Below are 21982 nucleotides of genomic sequence, written 5' to 3'. Positions count from 1 at the left end.
CCATGCGCTGATTTCCTGACAGCTCTCTATGGTAATCCAAGGGAAGGCAAAGAAAAGACACTTTCCCCTGGATTCTATATATGGTGCTGAAATTTCAGTGCAAATCCAGTGATAGCTCATTAACTAATTTAGTTACATGCACAAGTATGAATTAATGAGTATTGACAATCAATAATTGTACTTAATTAGCACTAATTTTGATTTGCATGTGCATCTGCTTTTGTTTTTCTACAACCCCGAGCGCGTGTGACTCAAAAGGGGCTTTCTGAAAATTTGCACACGATTTTATAGAATAGCGCCGTTTACATTCTGAAATGCCATGGGTTGAGCACATAAACCTTATAATGAGGCGTATTTTGTCTACTGCTAATTGTTTTGGTTTAGAAGGCTTTAGTCTAACGAAGCTGTTGGGCTGTTTTATGATTTTGAGCCACCACTCTCTTATCATCTGGTTTTCTTAAAATTTTATCTTTTTGTTTTTTTTTTATTAATTTTTCATTTTACTATAGTTCCTAGACTGAGTTGAGCACAGGCATTTGCACCAGGTTTCAGCTGGTATAAACACTGGCGCTCAACTTTAGGCCTGAGAATCGGCTCAGAGTGCTATTCTATAAAGAGTGCTTATCTTGGAACACCCTTTTTTCCAGAATCAATTTTTGGCACCATTTATGGAATTCCTGTCCTTTGAGGGTAATTCTCTAAGAGGGCTCCTAGATTTAGGCACTAGGAAAGTGCTTATGTGAAGCCTATTCTGTAAAGAGAAGTAGGTGCCTAGCTTTCTTCCGAGAATAGTAGCCTAAGTAGCCAAAAACACGAATCTATTTCAGGCACAAACACTTAAACTAGCCTTAGAACTGGTGTAAATGTTTACACCTAAATTGCAAAAGACTGTGCGTAGATTTTATAACCTGTGCATGTAATTATCCATCCCTCCTGTGCTCTGCCCAAACTCCGCCCGTGCAGTGGCTTACCAAGGGTGGAGCGATGGGTGCGGTCCGCCCTGGGTGCACTGAGCAGTTGTGCGACTGTTGGCTCTGCCAGTCTCCTGCCCCTCCTGATGTCACCTTCCTGTTCTGGGGCAGGGGGCCGGCTGAGCCAATAGCCGCATGACTTCTCAGTGTACCCCTTTACTGCTTGGAGGGAGGGAGGCAGTGGGTGGCGGGTAGAGGGTGACATGACGCACCTGGAAGGAGGAGGGTGCTCAGCCCCGGCTAGTGACCAAGCTAGCTACTCCACTGTCACATGTGAACACCTGTCTGCAAAATATGTACTTTCATATGTAGGTTAAAACTTACAGAACACGGCTTAGCCAGAAATTGCTTATCTATGTGTATTCACGTACAGTATGCATGTAATTGACTTAGAATATTTGAATGTATGTGCATTCTTGTCATGTAAAACTAGGCAGCTCTTTGCAGAATTACCCCCTGTACGCATAACCAGTTCTGAAGCAATGACAAGAATTCCCGCAGTGACAACCAAGTAATTCTGTACAGTTCCCTTCATGTCTTTCCCTCTATCTATATTTCACTTACAGATTCGAATACCTGTTCAATTTTGACAATGCTTTTGAAATTCATGATGATATTGAGGTCCTGAAGCGAATGGGAATGTCCTTTGGCCTGGAGTCGGGAAAATGCTCCCCTGAAGACTTGAGGCTTGCAAAATCATTGGTGCCAAAAGCTTTAGAAGGCTACATTACAGGTAAAGGAAACATCCGTCTTTTGAAGATTTCTGTTCCCTTCTAATTTACTTAACTTCATGCTGGTCTCATGAAAATAAACTGCTAGAGCAGAGATTGAATTTTTTTTTAAAGTAATTTGAAACCTTTTTGTCTGCTGTGGTTTCACTGTGTACATGTTGTGATTGATGAATTTCTGAGAAGGACAAACTTGTGGGTGGAGAAATGAAGGAATTCAGGACAGTCAGTCAGTCAATGAATTGTATGTAGCCTTGCTCACTTTCCTCCCCAGTTGAGCTTCCAGCACAGTGAAAAACTGTTCCAACCTATCAGCTGACATTCTGGGCCTGATTTTATAATGGGGCATTTATATGAGAAGACTAAAAAGCTGTCTTTCTTAATGAAGCCAACATACAGTGGGGGAAATAAGTATTTGATCCCTTGCTGATTTTGTAAGTTTGCCCACTGACAAAGACATGAGCAGCCCATAATTGAAGGGTAGGTTATTGGTAACAGTGAGAGATAGCACATCACAAATTAAATCCGGAAAATCACATTGTGGAAAGTATATGAATTTATTTGCATTCTGCAGAGGGAAATAAGTATTTAATCCCTCTGGCAAACAAGACCTAATACTTGGTGGCAAAACCCTTGTTGGCAAGCACAGCGGTCAGACGTCTTCTGTAGTTGATGATGAGGTTTGCACACATGTCAGGAGGAATTTTGGTCCACTCCTCTTTGCAGATCATCTCTAAATCATTACGAGTTCTGGGCTGTCGCTTGGCAACTCGCAGCTTCAGCTCCCTCCATAAGTTTTCAATGGGATTAAGGTCTGGTGACTGGCTAGGCCACTCCATGACCCTAATGTGCTTCTTCCTGAGCCACTCCTTTGTTGCCTTGGCTGTATGTTTTGGGTCATTGTCGTGCTGGAAGACCCAGCCACGACCCATTTTTAAGGCCCTGGCGGAGGGAAGGAGGTTGTCACTCAGAATTGTACGGTACATGGCCCCATCCATTCTCCCATTGATGCGGTGAAGTAGTCCTGTGCCCTTAGCAGAGAAACACCCCCAAAACATAACATTTCCACCTCCATGCTTGACAGTGGGGACGGTGTTCTTTGGGTCATAGGCAGCATTTCTCTTCCTCCAAACACGGCGAGTTGAGTTCATGCCAAAGAGCTCAATTTTTGTCTCATCTGACCACAGCACCTTCTCCCAATCACTCTCGGCATCATCCAGGTGTTCACTGGCAAACTTCAGACGGGCCGTCACATGTGCCTTCCGGAGCAGGGGGACCTTGCGGGCACTGCAGGATTGCAATCCGTTATGTCGTAATGTGTTACCAATGGTTTTCGTGGTGACAGTGGTCCCAGCTGCCTTGAGATCATTGACAAGTTCCCCCCTTGTAGTTGTAGGCTGATTTCTAACCTTCCTCATGATCAAGGATACCCCACGAGGTGAGATTTTGCGTGGAGCCCCAGATCTTTGTCGATTTACAGTCATTTTGTACTTCTTCCATTTTCTTACTATGGCACCAACAGTTGTCTCCTTCTCGCCCAGCGTCTTACTAATGGTTTTGTAGCCCATTCCAGCCTTGTGCAGGTGTATGATCTTGTCCCTGACATCCTTAGACAGCTCCTTGCTCTTGGCCATTTTGTAGAGGTTAGAGTCTGACTGATTCACTGAGTCTGTGGACAGGTGTCTTTCATACAGGTGACCATTGCCGACAGCTATCTGTCATGCAGGTAACGAGTTGATTTGGAGCATCTACCTGGTCTGTAGGGGCCAGATCTCTTACTGGTTGGTGGGGGATCAAATACTTATTTCCCTCTGCAGAATGCAAATAAATTCATATACTTTCCACAATGTGATTTTCCGGATTTAATTTGTGATGTGCTATCTCTCACTGTTACCAATAACCTACCCTTCAATTATGGGCTGCTCATGTCTTTGTCAGTGGGCAAACTTACAAAATCAGCAAGGGATCAAATACTTATTTCCCCCACTGTAGGCTTCTGTGTGCCTCTGTAAGATAGGCTTGTAGAACTAACTCCCGTAGTGCACAAATGCTGAGGTACACATTTATACCTGCTGTGAAGTTGTTGTACATGTAAGCATGTGTGCATTGAGTTACCCTTCCATAAAAAACGTTAAGATTAAAATCTCTCCTCGAAAAATCAATCCTTTTCCAGGGGGCACGCCAGTGAAATGCACAACCTCTGCTTCTGAAAACGCATCCTTCGTATACACTCTTTAGGAAGCTGCTCAAGACCCACCTATATGAAGGTTAACCCATGCTCGCACTGTGATTCTAGGCTTTCTGTAATTCTTCCCTCGCATGGTGAGTCCTTCCTTGCTGGCTAGTATATAAGAACCAGATAGGAAAACTGAATCAAGATGGCGTCGTGAACGGATGTCGGGTCAGCCTGCTCCTGAGGTTTTCCACAGACGCGCTGCTGTAGCGGAATTTTCTCTAACCTATCGATGGGGAAGAGAAAAGGAAAGGTGGCGGTTCCTACCTCCGTGGTCCCGCAGACTATTTCCACCACTCGTCAGACGACTCTGGACACTTTTGGGGTTGGGGTCCCTGGAACTCGGACACCCACTTCGATGAACTCGGCCCAGTTGAGAGCCGAGTGCAGCATTGAGGGAGTAACGCTCAGCCCTCCCTCCCACACTGCACCTCCGCGACCTGGAAGCGATTTGTTGCTCCTGGGGTCACAACGACTGGAACCATTGGAGAATCCTGGTTCTATAGAGGTTGCTGAGGGAGGACCCACGAGCACATCTACCCCGGACAGAGGAACAGCAATGCAGGACTCTCTTCAAGGAACTGCTACAACTGCCCGGAAGATCGAGGCCGTGAGTACCGGAGTTTTGAAAAGACCTGCAGTGGTTACAATGAATATATTGTGGGATGCTATCCAGGGAGTGAATAGCAATCTACTTTTGCTGAATTCTTCCTTAAAAAATGAAACCACCGATATAAAGAAATCTAATCAATTAATGGCTGAACAAGTTCAAGAGCAGAATGTTAAGACTCAAAAAATTGAAGGACAGATTGAGAAATTACAAAATTTAACAGAGGCTTTAATTAAGGAACGAGAAATCCAGGATCGAAAACTGGAATACCTTGAGAATAATGGACGGAGGAGTAACTTGAGATTTTTAAATTTCCCCAAATCTCCTTTAATTAATGCATTGGATATGCTGAAAAAATATTTCAAAGATATACTGGGACTCTCAGAAGAGGGTTATCCCCCTATAATGAGAACCCAATATATTACTGGGACATTTTCATTACCTAAAGATAAAACTCAGGTGTCTCCTACCATGGAACTGAATCTTACAGAATTCCTGGAGTCTTCTCTTGATCTAATTACCGAACGCACTACATTGCTGGTGACATTCGCACTTGAACTCGACCGCAATAACATCTTGCGGTTATATTTCAGGCATATGAAGGATTTATTCATGGGTCAAAGAATACAAATTTTCCCTGATCTGGCGCGAGCCACTCAGAAGAAAAGAAAGGAATTTTTGATGTATAAACCACGGGTTTTAAAATTAGGTGGAACTTTCATTTTGAAATTTCCATGTAAATGTTGTATTACCTTGAATTTGGTGAACTACCTTTTTTTTAACCCTAAGAGATTATTAGATTTCATTGAAGCAAAGGAAAAGAATGTTAAACCCCAGGAATAGTACCCGTAATTAAGATAATGCTGTTAGAATCGGCTGTGGTTGTTTGTAATTCCCGTCCGCTCAGTTAAAATAGGAAGGGGAGGAAGGGGGAAGAGAGGGAAGAGGGGGAGAAAAGGGGGAAGAGAGATTTTTTTTTCTCCTTTTCTTCCTTTTTTGGGTTTTTTTTTTTTCTCTCTTTTCTTTCTGTTTCCCCTTATTTAAATACTTTAATGTTAGAATTTCCTAGCTCTTGATTCATTATGTTGTGGACAAAGTAAAAATTAGAAATATTTTTGATTTAAACTTGCAGGTAATTTCCTTGCTTTGTAATAATTTTTTCTGTATTTCCTACATTTATGTTATATTGATATAAATGTAAAATTTAATAAATAAAAATTACAAAAAAAAAAAAAACAGATAGAATAGAATACTCTAGGGGGCAATTCTGTAAAGGATGCTAAAAAATTAGGTGCCCAAAATCTGTGAGTTAAGATGTGTCTGCATCATGCCCCATAAGGTGTACTAACTCTACTGCTTTTGAATAAGTTTAAAAATTGTCAAAGCGGTGTATTAAAATCCTTTAATGACACCGTATATAACAGCACTGTGGGAGGGGTTTTACTGTAAGTCCTGCCTTGTCAAATGAGTGGAAGAACTATGACTCATAATTGATACCCCACTGAAAGAACATCCTTCCTCGGTGCAGATGTATTTGGTTTTGAGATCAAATAGTTTCACAAAGGTGTCTTTGTTCCTTTGGATGCGGTGTGGTGCAATCAGTTCCTGCATGTTGTAACACTACTTAACTCCTTAATGGCTGCTGTCAGATTCTTTTCACACAGCATGCATTCATTCCTGTTAGTGGTTGTATTAGAACATGCCTTTACAGAAGCATGTCAGTGTGCTGCGGCGCCTAAGAAAGCAAATAGAATGTTGTGTATTATTAGGAAAGGAATGGAAAACAAAAATTAGGATGTTATAATGCCTTTGTATCGCTCCATGGTGCAACCGCACCTCAAATATTGTGTTCAATTCTGGTCACCGCATCTCAGAAAAGATATAGGGGAATTAGAAAAGGTACAGAGAAGGGCAACGAAAATGATAAAGGGGATGGGACGACTTCCATATGAGGAAAGGCTAAAGCGGCTAGGGCTGTTCAGCTTGGAGAAAAGGCGGCTGAGGGGAGATATGATAGAGGTCTATAAAATAATGAGTGGAGTAGAACGGGTAGACGTGAGTCGTTTGTTTAATCTTTCCAAAAATACTAGGACTAGGGGGCATACGGTGAAGCTACAAAGCAGTAAATTTAAAACGAATCAGAGAAAAGTTCTCTTCACTCAACATGTAATTAAACTCTGGAATTCGTTGCCAGAGAATGTGGTAAAGGCGGTTAGCTTAGCAGGGTTTAATCCATAGACCATTATTAAAATGGACTTGGGGAAAATCCACTGCTTATTTCTGGGATAAGCAGCATAAAATGTATTGAACTTTTTTGGGATCTTACCAGATATTTGTGACCTGGATTGGCCACTGTTGGAAACAGGATGCTGGGCTTGATGGACCTTCGGTCTGTCCCAGTGTGGCAATACTTACGTACTTATATGTAAGAGAATTCCAGCTATTACAGGATCATGTTTTTTGAGCCTGCATGACTTAGGTGGTAGGCTAAGGTGTGATTTCTGAGTTGGACTTGCACCCCATGGGTGGACTTCAGGCTCGGAGTATTCACAGCCCATGGGAGAATGGGGGAGCGAGTTGTGGTCATTGCATGAGAATGATGGATGGTCAGAGCAAGAGCCCTTGGATACAGCTTTTTGAAGGAATCCAGGCTGCATAGCCCCTGGCCCAGTGACTTAAATGAGCATGTTTGGGGAGGAGGGATATTTAAAAAAATAATAATAATAATTTTACTTTCATCTAGAGAGGTTTTGTTGAGCATATAATACCATAAGTCATTCTGTGGGAAATGTTAGTTTGTTGCCTGCAATAGGAAGAAATGGCCAGAGCCTGGATTTATTGCTTGTAGGGCCTTGTTTAGAAGGTAAAATAAAAGGGGCCCAATTTTCAGACAATGCTGAGCTCCTAAATTTATGCTCCTCAGCTGGCCAACCCAAAGGTTTGCCCTATTTTAAGCCAAACTTTAGAGCATAACTTTTTAGCTGAAAATTCTTCTTATTTTAGGAGCTTAAAAGTTATACTTGTAAATTTAGACCAGTACTAATCTCCTAACTTATTTTCCCCTCCCTGAATCTGCCTGTTACCACCCACGTTTTATGCTCCTAATTTTAAGAGGTTAGTGAAATTCTGAGTAAAAATTTATGCACTCAAAAATTTATGCATTAGTAAATTTTTTATGAACATAATTCTGAAAAGTAGACACTTACATACTTTAAATATCGAGCTCAGGCTGTTTTTCTGTGTGCCACAAAGCACTTCTGCAGCACTTTCAGTTGATAGACACTGGTGCCACAAAGGGTGGACAAGAAGGGATGGGGTGATGTGGGACAACCACACCACTATCCCCAGAATTCTATAGAGCACAGCTTAAGTTGTGTGCGCAAATCCAGTTGTATTTTGGATTTGCACATGCAATTTAATTAGTTAACAAGCCAATCAGCACCAATAATTGCTACTTAACAAGCAATTATTGACACTAATTGGCATTAGAATTTTCGTGCAGAACTAAGCATAGTCTATAACGTGATGCGAGTAAATTCTAAGTCACATAGTTGAAATGGGGGAGTGGCCATGGGCGGGGTGTGGACGTTTCTAAAATCTATGTGCGTTAATGTGAATTATGCACTTAATAAATAGGTCCAGGTGAGAATAATGGGGTTTGTGTTAAATAATTTGCACTAAATCACATGAACACATGTTAACTTGTAAACACAGCATAGTAATTGAGGCACTGATTTTGTACCTGAGGCAATGGAAGGTGAAGTGACTTGCTCAAGGTCACAGAGAACATCAATGGGAGAAGCAGGATTTCAGCCCTGACTTCCCTGGGTCCAGAACTGGTGTTAAACTTCAGGGCCAAAGGCAGAAACTGGGAATGGGGCCTCCAAAGCCTGCCTGCCTGCAGGTCATGCCTCCATCAGGTTGAGGCAGGCACAGTGGGCCCAAGGCAATTGGCCTGTTTGCCACCACCTAATTTTGGTGTTCTAATCTCTAGACTGTTCCTCCGCTCCATTGTTCTTCCTTAGCTGCTAGTTGTCATAAATGTGTGGGAGTTTAATGTGATTTTTGTAAAGCTGCATCTTTGTATGGTGGGTGTTGGTATACTCTGACAGCTAAACAGTTGAATGCATATTGTTGTTTGAGTAGAAAGTTATGCTTGCTCTGTAAGGCACTGCCAATTTTCACTTCTACTGGCAAGCTTTTACCTGTACAGTGAGAAGCTGACTTGCTCTTGAAAGCCCGTTGTCCACTACAGATACCAAAGATGTTCACCTTAACTTTGCACAGAACTTAAGTCTAACAAATTTTCCAGTCTTAATGTAGTTAACATCCAAACTGATCAGAACTTCTTTGGTAGTTTTACCCTTCCAAGTGCATGGACTTTGCCTACCAAAAAGGATTACAATCCAAGTCCAAAATCTGGCCGTTTGTTTAGGCTCCATGTTTTGCTGCTGCTCTGCTTGTACAGATGGAAGATCGGGAGTGGATTGAAGGTGCAGTTACTTGTGTAGAATCAAGCATCTTGGGCTGCACATGACATGAACATCCAGCATGAGACTGTTGCATCAATACTTCTGACTCCTTTATGGATCTTTTTAATGCTTATATGAAAGCACAGAGGTTGAAAAACTATAAAGCTTAGCATGGGTAAGAGTATGGTAGCCATCAGAGTTTGATTTGGTTGTTTTTTTTCCTTTGACCTAGCTTCTCCTGCTCTCTTTGGGACTTCAGCTTGGTTGGAGCCATGTCTGATAAACCAGTATTATGAGCCTTCATTGGGGGGTCATGTGTCAAAGCTCCTTACAGAACTCTGTAATAGAGAGATGCACGGGAATGGGGGTTAGCGGAAATCCGTGGTTCGTGTGGGGATCCTGCAGGGATCCCTTCCAGGTCCACAGGCCTCTGCGGGGTTCTCGCGGGGATGGATTCAGGTAAGTGTAGCACTAGGCCAGCCTACCTATCCTTTCTTTGTGTTTCTAAGCTAGCTTAGCAATTATAATAGCACTACAAAAATTAATAGATATAGTTGATAACATTGAAATCCCCATAAGCACTGAGAGGGGAAGTTATCAACATGGGCTACTGTTAAGTTGGGTTACTTTAGTACAGCGGACAGGTGGGGATGGAGGAGATTCCAGTGGGGATGGGCAGGGACGGGTGAAATTTCTGTTCCCGTGTAACTCTCTACTCTGTAATCCTGGATTCTAAATTGAGTCAGTAGGTATCACCATTGCACAATGACTGAATTCCTCTCTCCCTGGATATGCAATGGTTTATTTTTAAAGCATTTCAGTATGACTCATTGATTGCTGTCATACAGTACAGAAATTACATACAGGAAATGATAGTGTATCATAAGTAAGGTTAATTTTATAGTTAGTATCCAGATCCCCTCTTCATTAAAAACACCAATCAGACTTTTTCTGGAATTGTGCTTGTAACATACTACACAAACAGTTTTATCTATCAGGGTCTTATTGGTTCTCAAGTGATACGGAAGGGGGAAATAAGTGCTAAATCTGTAGATTTTTTTTAAATTTTTGATGGTGATGACTACAGATTTGTGGTTTTGATTACAGCTATTACAATCATCATAGGAGCCAACTTTTCAAAATTATTGGGGGCGCTAAACCCAATGGAAATAACCCCTCCCTGGACACATACAAGGAATTTTCTTAATATTGGGGGTGCTCAAGCACCCACAGAGTCGGCTCCTATGACAATCATTTATATATTGCTACGAGACATATGCTGTGTTTACACAATAGGGGAGATACACCAAAGGCTGCAGTTGATTGTGATCTTGCAAACTCCAATTTTGTGCTCCTACCTGGCGTCACATATTGGAGCATTTTTGAGTTTGTTAGAGGCATTGGAAAAAAAAATGATGGTATGACTTTATTCCTCTGTGGAAAACAGGCTGGGGAATGTGCTTAGGATTGTACAGGGTGTCTGCCCATGTGCTCCTGAATGAAGAATTGACTGAGAAGCAGCTGGAAATGGCACAATTTATCCATAAAGGTCCTACAGCACCTTCATTAACTTTCACTCTTTTTTTTTTTTTCTTCCTTTGAATCATGACTTCAATACCCTGCAGCTCTGGTTCACAGGAATAAAATTGGAAACCCTTTGAGACTGTAGCCATGATGAGAATAATCAAGAAAATGGAATGGTTGGACTGGTGCCTCTGAGACCTAACTGCGATTTGAAACTGAATCCAGATTTTCTTAATGTAGCCCTGGCTTTAACCCTCCTGTCTGCAAAAACATTTAGTTCTGGTATCTTTTTTGATTTCCCTAAGAAAATCACTATTAAAAGTGCATAATGGCAGAGGGAGAAAACTAGGAATGAATGAGTCTTTCCTGGAAATACATTGAGTTGGCAGCCTTACAAATAGATCCTGTGTTGCCTCAGTATGTCCATATTATGGCTTCCCCGCTCAGAAAGAGGCCACCTTATTAGAATATTTATGAGCTGGGCTGTGGAGGCCATGAAAATATTCAGTGGTAGCTCAAGATGAGTTACCATTCAGTTACAGTAGGTATTTCCTTGTGCCCAAAAACACAAGGATGCATGCTTAGTTTCATTAAAACGAGCGTGCACAGCGACTGAAAACAGGACAGGGCGCTAGGCAATGTGAGACCAGTGCGGAACAAATGATTTAGCTGGTGGGGGTTGGGGACCCCCGCCAGCCAAGGTAACTTTGCAGTGGCGGGGAGGGCAGTAGTGGCGGCGGGAGGGCAGCGGCAGGCGGGCCAAAATGTGCCCCCCCACCTTGAGCTCTGGCCCTCCCTCCTGTCGAGGTCTGGCTACACCCCTGTTATAAACCTTTCAGAAGGGAAGAAGAGCTTTGTTGGATACCATGCTGTTTTCTTGTCAGTTAGAATATCTACTACATTGTGTTGGGTGCTTGACAAACTGTGGAGCCCAGTTCAGGCTTTTTGTAGTTGGTAGAGTGACAAATTAAACATTCTCAGGGGGATGATCAGAAGCAAACGTCGGCGCTAGAGGCTGTTAGCGCCATACTAGCACCAGCGTTTGCTAACATCCCATGATCAGAGCCCTCGAGCGCTCTGAACGCAACTAGCATGCAAATGCTCACCATTCATCCCCAATGATCAGCGGCCAGCACGCCAAAGATTGGGTCACTGGCCGCTGCAAACCCTACGCCAGCTCCGAGCTTGCGTTAGGGTTTGCAGATCATTGGGGAGGAATGGTGAGCCCTGTCCAGCATGCATTTGCATGCTGGCAGGCCCCCATTCCACCCAACAGCAAACCTGCTAGCGACAGGGGGCTGGAGGTCTGGTGGACCTCCGGTCCCCCCCAGGCTCAGGGAGGGCTGGAGATCCGGTGGGTCTCTAGCCCCCCCTAACTCCCCCAGCAAAGGGTTCCTGGTGGCCTAGTGGCCACCAGTCCCCCCTAGTCCCCCAGCAAGGGGTCCCTGGTGGTCCAGACTCTCCTACCTTGTGTGTTGGAGGAGGGAGGGTAGCCTGCCTCCCTCTTCCTGCGATGTCGCAAAATGGCGGCGTCCAGCCCTGCCCAATGTATCCAACCCTCCCTGAACCTGGGGGGGGGGGACTGGAGGTCCGCCGAACCTCCAGCCCCCGTTGCTCGGGGCAGTTGGGGCCTGGTGGTCCCATGGACCTCCAGCCCCTGTGTTTGACAGGTTTGGGCTTGTGACAGCCCAGACCTGTCAAACAAGTGGGGGAGGATTGTGCTGAGCGCATGCTCAGGCACAATTCTCCCGCACTTCTACCCCATGATCAGAGATAATTGCGTGCTTAAATTTGCATGCAATTATCTCTGATCATAGATCTAATAACGCCCCGTGCTGTTCCAGTGCTATTTTTGGAGCGCTGTTTGGAACAGTGCGGGGTTTTGATCATCTGTCTGTCTCCCCATTTAACTGCTGCCTCTTCGCCCATTCTTCTTTTGTCTTAAGTTTTGCCTGGAATTATTTCTTCTTCATTCTTACAGTATTCACCAATACCTCTGTGCCTGAATGGTGTTGCACAAGTGAAGATGGTTTTTGAAAGGGGTGGGGGGAGGAGGGATGTTGGATTTTGCAGTGCTCTTTACAAAGCCATTTTTTGAAAACTTGCTGTTTCTTTAGTAACCCTTGGCAACTTCCCCTTAGTTAGCATTCAGCTTGGGCTCCTTTGCTACTGCCCATTTGGCTTATGCTGACTTCTTTTCATTCACACTGCACAACTAGCTACTTGTTCAGGGCTCAGACCAGCAGTACTTTGACTATATTTTATAGCACTTGCGTTTTTCTGGACTGAGAAGAGGAAGCCAGTGAAATATATAGCAAGCCACAAGTTTCTTTTATGTGTTCCATTACATTTTGGTGTTATAAAAACAGACAAAAGGAACTTTGGAACATTGGGAAAGCCTGTCCTACTGTAGGTACTGGCACCATTTGTTCTCTCAATGTTTCCAAAGTCTGTTTTTAAAATACCAAATTTACTTGTTATGGAGCTACCTCAGAGTGCAGATGCATCTTCATTTAAGTTGCTTTCCTTTAGTAGCAATAAACCAGTACCCTGTTGCTTAAAACTTAATAATTATGTTCTTTATTTAAATACACCCAACAACCCATAAAATTCTATGGACCCTAGGAGCTCACTCACACAAGCCACACAGCCTCAATCCTATGTTCTTCATACTTATTACATTGCAACATTATATCCACTATATATATGCACATGTAAACATATCAATACAATGAAAATAAGGAACTGTCTCCATTGTGCCCCAGTAAGGACCAACAAGGTCTCCCGTTAATCTTTTTTAGCACGTTTATCATCGACTTATGAATGTATCACAAAGTCGCAAGCCAAACTCTTAATCCGCTGCGAGTAAACCACCCACACGCTGGCCAATGGGTCTCTGAAGTTGGTTCTGTGCACCAGAACACCCAGCTTCCTTGATACCACTTCCTGGCTTGGTGGGAGCTTCCACGCGGAACCACAGTAAACCCCTTCCGGTTACTTTCAACTCCACTCACGTTCCTCTAGCTCCTTGATGCGAGTTCGCATTTCGAAGTGTTCTTCATCAGGAGGAACCATACTCAAACCCATTCCAATGGGGATACACCGTCCATGGCGGCCACCCTTCGGATCAAACTCTGGGTTGAAACAATATTCCCCAGTATAAGTAAGATTCCTTTAGTAGACAGGATTTGTTGTACAATGCTAGGTTTTCATTCACTGAATTGCAGTTACTACATTCAAGATTTCAGGGATACAATTATTGCACAGATTGGTTTAAAGAATCAGGGTATGGTGGCAGAATGTTCCAGTCGGTTTCCTGATGGACTGATGGATTCAAACCCTCCTGTCAGCCCAATTGAATTCTTTCATGATGTAGAGCTGAGTAACAATGGCACAGTTATTTTGCAAAAGCAGAGACACTTACTTTTATGATTCCAAACGTGTTCAGGTTATTGCTGCAGTGCATTGAAAACCCTGAAAAATCATGTTGGCCCATAAGGATGGGCATTCGTTTGAAATAAATGCTGTTCACTGTCAAGAGCATGCAATATGTTCATATGGGGGGAATTCTTTAAATGGCGTTCAAGAGTTGGTGCCAGAAAAATCGACAGTAAGCGTGACTCTTATGAAGGACGAGTGCTGTTTATGGGGTGGCGTGTGGCACTAATTCCCGTGCCCTAACTTTAGGTGCCAGACTTGCGTCTGCTGAAACCTGGTGTAAATTCTGGTGCCCAAGTTTGGTGTGCTGAGGCCGTATTCTATAACTATACATGCAGCCTTTTGGAATGCTCCTGATACATCCATGGCCACTTCCCCTTTTGAGTTATATGCCGTGCCTTTATAGAATAGCACGCAGCCAGATGCACAGGTAAATTTTAATGTGTGCCAAGTAGCTTCAGTAATTGGTTGTTAGCACCCAATTATTGATAGTTAAGGGCTTGTTACTCAATTAAGCATGTGCACAAATTTGGGCACAGAAATCTGGGCACTCTAGAATTTGGGGACAAGTTTGCGCTGTCCTTAAAGAGTGTGTGCTATCTGTACTTAGTGTGTGCTGTTTCCTGCATGCACAATCATTCATGCATATGCATCAGGAAAGAGTGTGCCTTATGCATAAATAGCACGCACTCTTTAAGACTGCACATTATTCCCTAGATTCTATGTAGCGCGACTTAAGTTGCACGCACAAATCCAGTCATATTCTGGATTTGAGCGCTCAACTTAATTAGTTAACAAGCCAACCAGTGCCGATAATTGCCACTTAACAATTATTGACACTAATGGCATTAATTAGAATTTTGTGCACAGAACTAAGCATATTCTGTAACGCATAGGAGCCAACTTTTCAAAATTATTGGGGGTGCTAAGCCCAATGGAAATGACCCCTCCCTGGACACATACAAATAATTTTCTCAATATTGGGGGTGCTCAAGCACCCACAGCACCCACAGAGTCGGCTCCAATGCTGTAACGTGATGCACGTAAATTCTAAGTTGCACAGTTGAAAAGGGGGTGTGGCCATGGGCATGGAATGGTCGGGTCGTGGGCATTTCTAAAATCTGTTCACATTATAGAATACACACAGTCTGTACATAATTTTTGGTGTAACTGCCCACAACTAAATTTAGTGATGAGGATGAGCGCTCAGCGTATTCTATAAACTGCATGGAAATTTAGGCTTATTCTATAAAGTATACGCGTTATAGAATATATTTGGATTTCGGCACGGAATGCTAGGTGTGCTATATAGAATCCAGGGGTAACTGTTTAATGTACTATATAGACTCAACTATAAGCTGATATTTTTGGACTAAAAAAAAAAAAAAAGTCCAAAAATTGGGGTCTTGGCTTATAGGCAAGTTGGAACATCTGTTCCCAGCCCCCTGGTGCATGGTGATTGGCATTTCTTTTATCAGTAAGCCTGGATTCTGACTGCTGACAAGGAAGTAACTTCAAGCATGTGCATATATTAAAGGTCCCAGACTGGCCCTGCTTGGAGTTACTTCCGTGTCAGCGGTCAACGTCCAGGCTTACCGCCGGTAAGAGAAATGCAGGTCACTTCAGGGTGGGGGGGCTGCAGGGGAAGGAAGACAGAAGTATCAGTCACTGCAGGAGGGAGGGAGGTAGGAGAGGGAGAGAAATGACGGTCACTGTGGGAGGAAGTAGGAGGAGAGACAGGGAAGAGGAAGAGAAATGCTGGTTACTATGGGAGAGGAATACTTGAAGATAAGCCCTTGGCTTATATTCGAGTTAACATTTTTCCCCTAAAAAAGGGGGGGAAATAGTATGTATGGTATGTAAAAATCTATGTTGAGCACCTAAGTTAGTAAATAGGTCCTATGTGTATGTAATATTAAAGACTTTTTCCCAACCTACCTATTGCTTATTGCTAACAGTTTATAAAACAAGACTTTGTAAAAATAATGTTCAGTACTATGTGAGTTCCATGTACTTAGTGTTGGACAGACCTACATTGTAGGTGTCGCTCACAACTTATGAAATGTTTGGGATCATTTGGAAATTGTCAGAGAGCAAAAAACTAAGTTGAAAACTTGCTATGTGTTTCGTTCATTAGATATGTCAACAGGGTCCTCCTGGGTGAACCAAGGCCTGCTTTGCAATTCAGCTCAACCAGGTTCAACTTTAAATGTGACAAGTACTGCTTTACTTTCTCAGCCAAGGTATGTAACAAGAACATTACAATAAGTTCACAGAAGCCCTCCGGAAGTCTGCTTCATGATCTTCTTTTCATATTTTCATTATTATGCATTATTGTTTGGACCAGACTTCAGCACAGGACAGCACCTTTGGTCAAATGATGCTGGCCAATCTGTCCCTGTGAGCTATCAACTCATGCATTCAAATGTGTTGCTTGCTTCAAAGACTAAGGGGCTGATGCACAAAGATTTCCAGAGGGAACTACTTGCTATTTCCACCTTGGTAGAAGTTAACCAAGGTGAAAAATAGCGAGCAATTCCCAAAGGAAATAGTGTGCAAATGAGCTGCTTGCAAAAAAAACAGTGAGCAGCTCAGTAGGGGGAAGTGCCGGCACATGCGTACAGCAGCCACTTGCTGAACGTGGCTGCTATGTACCTGCTGAGAGCAACTACACACGGCTTTCATACACGCATACAAGCTGCGTGTATGAAAGCTGCTTGTAGCTTTTTGTTGTTGTTGTTGCAAAAGGTACTCTGCAAATCTTCCTGTCCTCTGCTTTGGCCAGGTTTGACATCCCCATGCCAGCAGCCCTCCCTCTCACCTCTCCAGTCCTCCCCTTCAGCTCTGTGGTTAGGGGGCTGCTGCTGGGGTGACAGGAGGGAGGAGATGATGCTGTTGCCGTGGTAGAGGGCAGGAGGTGGGGGAACGGCAAGGGCAAGAAGAGGAGCAGACCAACAAGAAAGGCAGCAGTGGGGACAGGCTAGGGGATGCTCCCGTGCCACCCCCCCCCCCCCCCCCATGGCTTTCTCTCTCCTTCCATTGCTGGCTGGTTCGGTGGATCATAGGGTCACATTGGTACTGGGGCAAGAGTCTTGTCGAATTTTACCCGATGTCCTCACCGGCACGCACAACCTGTACCCCTGGGTCTGGAGCAGACATGATATCTCTCTTCTGGACAGCTTTTTATAGCCCGATCCCCTTACACCCCCCACCTCTGCTTCAGCTTACCATTGTGGACAGGCACAGCTGGAGTAGGAGAGACAGCACCAGTCCTGGCTCCGCTTTTCCAGCTGCTCTAGACCTTTCTCGGAAAAGATAGGCAGGCCTTTCTGTGCATCCCTCAGAATGCACGTTTGAATGCTTAACAGCTCATTTAAATAGGATTCCCATTGTTTGCTGCCCCACAGAGTAAAAAACCTGCAGAGTCCCTTTGTGCATGTCCCGCCGAATAACGTGTTCACTAAACTGGCTGGAACCAGTCTAAAAAATGCGTTACTGGCCCGGTAGGCTTTGTGCATCTGGCCGTAAGACAATTTAAGACTGAGCAGCTGCAGCCCTAAGCCTGGGAGTCACCTGCTCGTGTTCCTGACTCAGTCCTGCTTATCAGTGGGGGGGGAAAATGATTATAGATTGATGTCACACAGTCCCTCTCAGTGCTGAATAATAGTATGTGCAAAAATAACCCATTTGGAGAAATTGCCCCCAAGAGTTGCCTGAGCTTTAGAATAAACTGGCAACTGGGGAGGCAGCTGTGCATGAGAAGGGCTGCATATTGTCTATAGAAAATACCTGTTATAGGTGGGCAACATCACTTTCTTAGAGGGGAGGATTGTCTTTTTTTCTTACATCAAAAACCTGTGAAGTTTTAGTCGCTGACAATGGATTTAATTTTCTCCAGTGCAAACACAGGGTTCTATTTTGATACTGAAGTGGCCTTAGCAAACGGTCAGCTCCTCGCTCCCAGCAGTCACCAGTCAAGCACAACCACGTCGCATTACTCTGAGTCACGAGGCGAAACCCCGTGCTCTTTCAATGAAGAGGACTATGATGAGGACGAAGATGAGGATTCCTCTTCTCCAGAATAAAGAACAGAAATCCCATGTGAGTTTTCAGAGTGACTTAAGTTGATGGGCTTGCTTGTTTGCACTGTGATGTTCAAGTAAAGACTAAAAACTAAACTCAAAATAAGAACCACCAGATACAGCACTGCAGAACAATCTGCTGGCATAGAGCAAACAAAGCACTTCCATCTACAACACGCACAAGTTCCTAGCAAAGTGAATGGAGATTATGCCAATTCATTTCCCATCATCCGAAGCCTACCTTTGTTTTCCTGTGTCACTCCTAAACCTGACTGTGAGAATCCATCTCAGCTGCTCCGCATTCAGCAAGGCACTGCTCATAAATAGCATCTATCCCAGAAAGACACTGAAGAAAGATACTTAAGCTGCTTTGTGTGTGAAAGTGTAAAGGGATTAGCTGTTAAGGGTGTTACTGAAAGTTATTTTTAGTGTACCTTACAAAAAGCATGTAGACAGCCAGAGAATGGGCAAAATATGTCTTAAGAGTCTGGTTAATGCATAAGTGTGAAAAGTCATTCTTTCTGTATTTACATATTCATTTATTAATTACATTGATCATGATTCTTCAGATTTAAATTATATGATCCAAAATTATACTCATGACTTGCACAAATATGTTTTGTACTGTAACAGAACATATGCTATAGATAACAATAAGGTGTTTGACCAGTCCATTAAACCCTCTCCCCCCCCCCCCCCCCCCCCCCAAGAAGAGGAAAAGCTTCAATCACTACCGTGGTGTATCTAGGTATCTTTTGGGGCATAGCAACATGTAACTTACAGCGCACAAAAATGAAGAAAACAGCAGACTTAAATTTTAAACATTGGTTGATTTTTTTTCCCCTTGCAACCCATCTGCTGGAAGGAAAAATGGTGAAAGGTAAACATTTCCATTGTTTAGATTCTCGTCCTACGTCTTTGCCATTTTTCCAGCAGGAATTCCATTTGTAACATCTTTATCTGAGAGCATAAATTTTGCTCACAAAGTGTTAAATATATTTGATAGACCAAGACATTCAATATGATTTATAATGATACAAAATAAAATAAATTACTTCTAGTTTTTTTCTTTTTTTTCTCTGCTTCATGTAATCGTCTGATCTTATTCTGAAACCCAAATGCAGTTAAGGTCTGGGATGAGATTAATATCTCACCATTATTGAATCGGCTGCACTTTACATTTTGTCTGCCAAGGCTTGAAATGCTGTTACAGTGAATCTCTGCCCCCTGAGTACCATTTCAAATACAAAAAATAGCAACTGAAAGAAATACTTTTAAATGTAATAGCTTTCTTATTTTTGAACTGCCATTTTTGTATTTTGGGGGGATGGTTTGCCCCCTAGTTCCTCCATCTGAACTGGTCCTTATTGGGACTGTGATGCCATAAGTTTTCATTTATCACTACCTACTACTACTACTATAAATCACTTCTGTAGCTCTACCGGTCGTACGCAGCGCTTTACAATTGAACATGAAGAAGAAAGACAGTCCCTGCTCAAAAGAGCTTACAGTCTAAATCAGGACAAACAGACAGGACCAAAAAGGATAAGGGAAGGACAGACAGAAGGACACATAAGGATAAGATAAAAGTTACAAGTCAGGAGTCGAAAGCAGCATCAAACAGGTAGGCCTTTAGCCTGGATTTGAAGGCTGCGAGGGATGGAGCTAGACGTAATGGCTTAGGAAGCCTATTTCAGGCATAAGGTGCGGCGAGATAGAAGGAGCGGAGTCTGGAGTTAGCGATGGAGGAGAAGGGTGCAATTAGGAAAAACTACCCAGGTTTTAAACTCCCCCTGCCTTGCTACTTAGCCCAGCCATCCAAAGGCCTCAAACCATGGCTCCATCTGAAACCTTTGATGTATGTACCTGGACATTTTGGGCCCTGTTTACTAAGCAGTGCTAAGTGCACATTAGCGTTTTTAGCGTGCGCTAATAAGACGCGCTAATGCTAAGTCGTCCATAGGAACATATTGGTGACTCTAGTGTTTAGTGCGTGCTAGAAATGCTAGCGCGGCTTATTAAACAGGGCCCTGTATTTATTCTAGTGAGATGGCTGATATTTCTCCATAGGGGCAACTTCCATAGCATCCCCAGCTCCAGCTGGACTGAGTTTTGAATCTCAAGTCTCCTATGTGGCAGTGTGCAGAACTGACAAGACAGGAGAGGGAACACACCACAAAAAAAAACAGCACAAAGCCAGATCAGAATAGGTCATGACAAACATGAACTGTAGTTGAAATGGACCTGACACAGAATTGTTTCTGCACTGTCCCCAGCATCGGGGATCTAAAACCTACAGAAACAAAGATATATCATATGTAAAAATAATCAAATAATAGCACAAAATTGTTTTTATTTTATTTTATATATTTTATAATTTGATATACTACCTAAGTAATGCCACACTGGGAAAAGACCAAGGGTCCATCGAGCCCAGCATCCTGTCCATGACAGCGACCAATCCAGGCCAAGGACACCTGGCAAGCTTCCCAAACGTAAAAACATTCTATACATGTTATTCCTGGAATTGTGGATTTTTCCCAAGTCCATTAAGTAGCGGTTTATGGACTTGTCCTTTAGGAAACTGTCTAACCCCCTTTTAAACTCTGCCAAGCTAACCGCCTTCACCACGTTCTCCGGTAACGAATTCCAGAGTTTAATTATGCGTTGGGTGAAGAAAAATTTTCTCCGATTTGTTTTAAATTTACTACACTGTAGTTTCATCGCATGCCCCCTAGTCCTAGTATTTTTGGAAAGCGTGAACAGACGCTTCACATCCACCTGTTCCACTCTACTCATTATTTTATATACCTCTATCATGTCTCCCCTCAGCCGTCTCTTCTCCAAGCTGAAAAGCCCTAGCCTCCTTAGTCTTTCTTCATAGGGAAGTCGTCCCATCCCCGCTATCATTTTAGTCGCCCTTCGCTGCACCTTTTCCAATTCCACTATATCTTTCTTGAGATGCGGCGACCAGAATTGAACACAATACTCAAGGTGCGGTCGCACCATGGAGCGATATAACGGCATTATAACATCCTCACACCTGTTTTCCATACCTTTCCTAATAATACCCAACATTCTATTCGCTTTCTGAGCCGCAGCAGCACACTGAGCAGAAAGTTTCAGTGTATTATCGACGACGACACCCAGATCCCTTTCTTGGTCCATAACTCCTAACGTGGAACCTTGCATGACGTAGCTATAATTCGGGTTCTTTTTTCCCACATGCATCACCTTGCACTTGCTCACATTAAACGTCATCTGCCATCTAGCCGCCTAGTCTCCCAGTCTCGTGAGGTCCTTCTGTAATTTTTCACAATCCTGTCGCGAGTTAACGACTTTGAATAACTTTGTGTCATCAGCAAATTTAATTACCTCTCTAGTTACTCCCATCTCTAAATCATTTATAAATATATTAAAAAGTAGCGGTCCTAGCACAGACCCCTGAGGAACCCCACTAACTACCCTTTTCCATTGTGAATACTGCCCATTTAACCCCACTCTCTGTTTCCTATCCTTCAACCAGTTTTTAATCCACAATAGGACATTTCCTCCTATCCCATGACCCTCCAATTTCATCTGTAGCCTTTCATGAGGTACCTTGTCAAACGCCTTTTGAAAATCCAGATATACAATATCAACCGGCTCCCCTTTGTCCACATGTTTGTTTACTCCTTCAAAGAATTGAAGCAAATTGGTCAGGCAAGATTTTCCCACACAAAAGCCGTGCTGACTCGGTCTCAGTAATCCATGTCCTTGGATGTGCTCTGTAATTTTGTTTTTAATAATAGCCTCTACCATTTTCCCCGGCACCGACGTCAGACTCACCGGTCTATAATTTACAATCAGTGGGGCCAGGAAATAAATGAACAATGAATACATAAAGAATATAAAAAGCTTCCAATGGTTACAATAAATAACCAA

The 21982-nt window shown here is 43.2% G+C and overlaps 1 protein-coding gene across 1 annotated transcript in view; it reads left to right on the top strand.

The window, feature by feature from the left end:
* The window catches only part of TFDP2 (transcription factor Dp-2), a 54595-nt gene extending 35852 nt beyond the window's left edge, over positions 1-18743 (top strand). Inside the window, 3 exon segments of the mRNA XM_030216183.1 lie at positions 1538-1704; positions 16114-16219; positions 17875-18743. Coding sequence (XP_030072043.1) covers positions 1538-1704; positions 16114-16219; positions 17875-18061 — 460 coding nt within the window. The 3' untranslated portion in view covers positions 18062-18743.
* The last annotated feature ends 3239 nt before the right edge of the window (positions 18744-21982 follow it).

This window comes from Microcaecilia unicolor, chromosome 10, assembly GCF_901765095.1.
Source record: "Microcaecilia unicolor chromosome 10, aMicUni1.1, whole genome shotgun sequence".
In the NCBI taxonomy this organism is placed as follows: domain Eukaryota; kingdom Metazoa; phylum Chordata; class Amphibia; order Gymnophiona; family Siphonopidae; genus Microcaecilia; species Microcaecilia unicolor.
The sequence above is the reverse complement of the archived record's forward strand: the minus strand, read 5'-3'. Positions and strand labels throughout refer to the sequence as shown.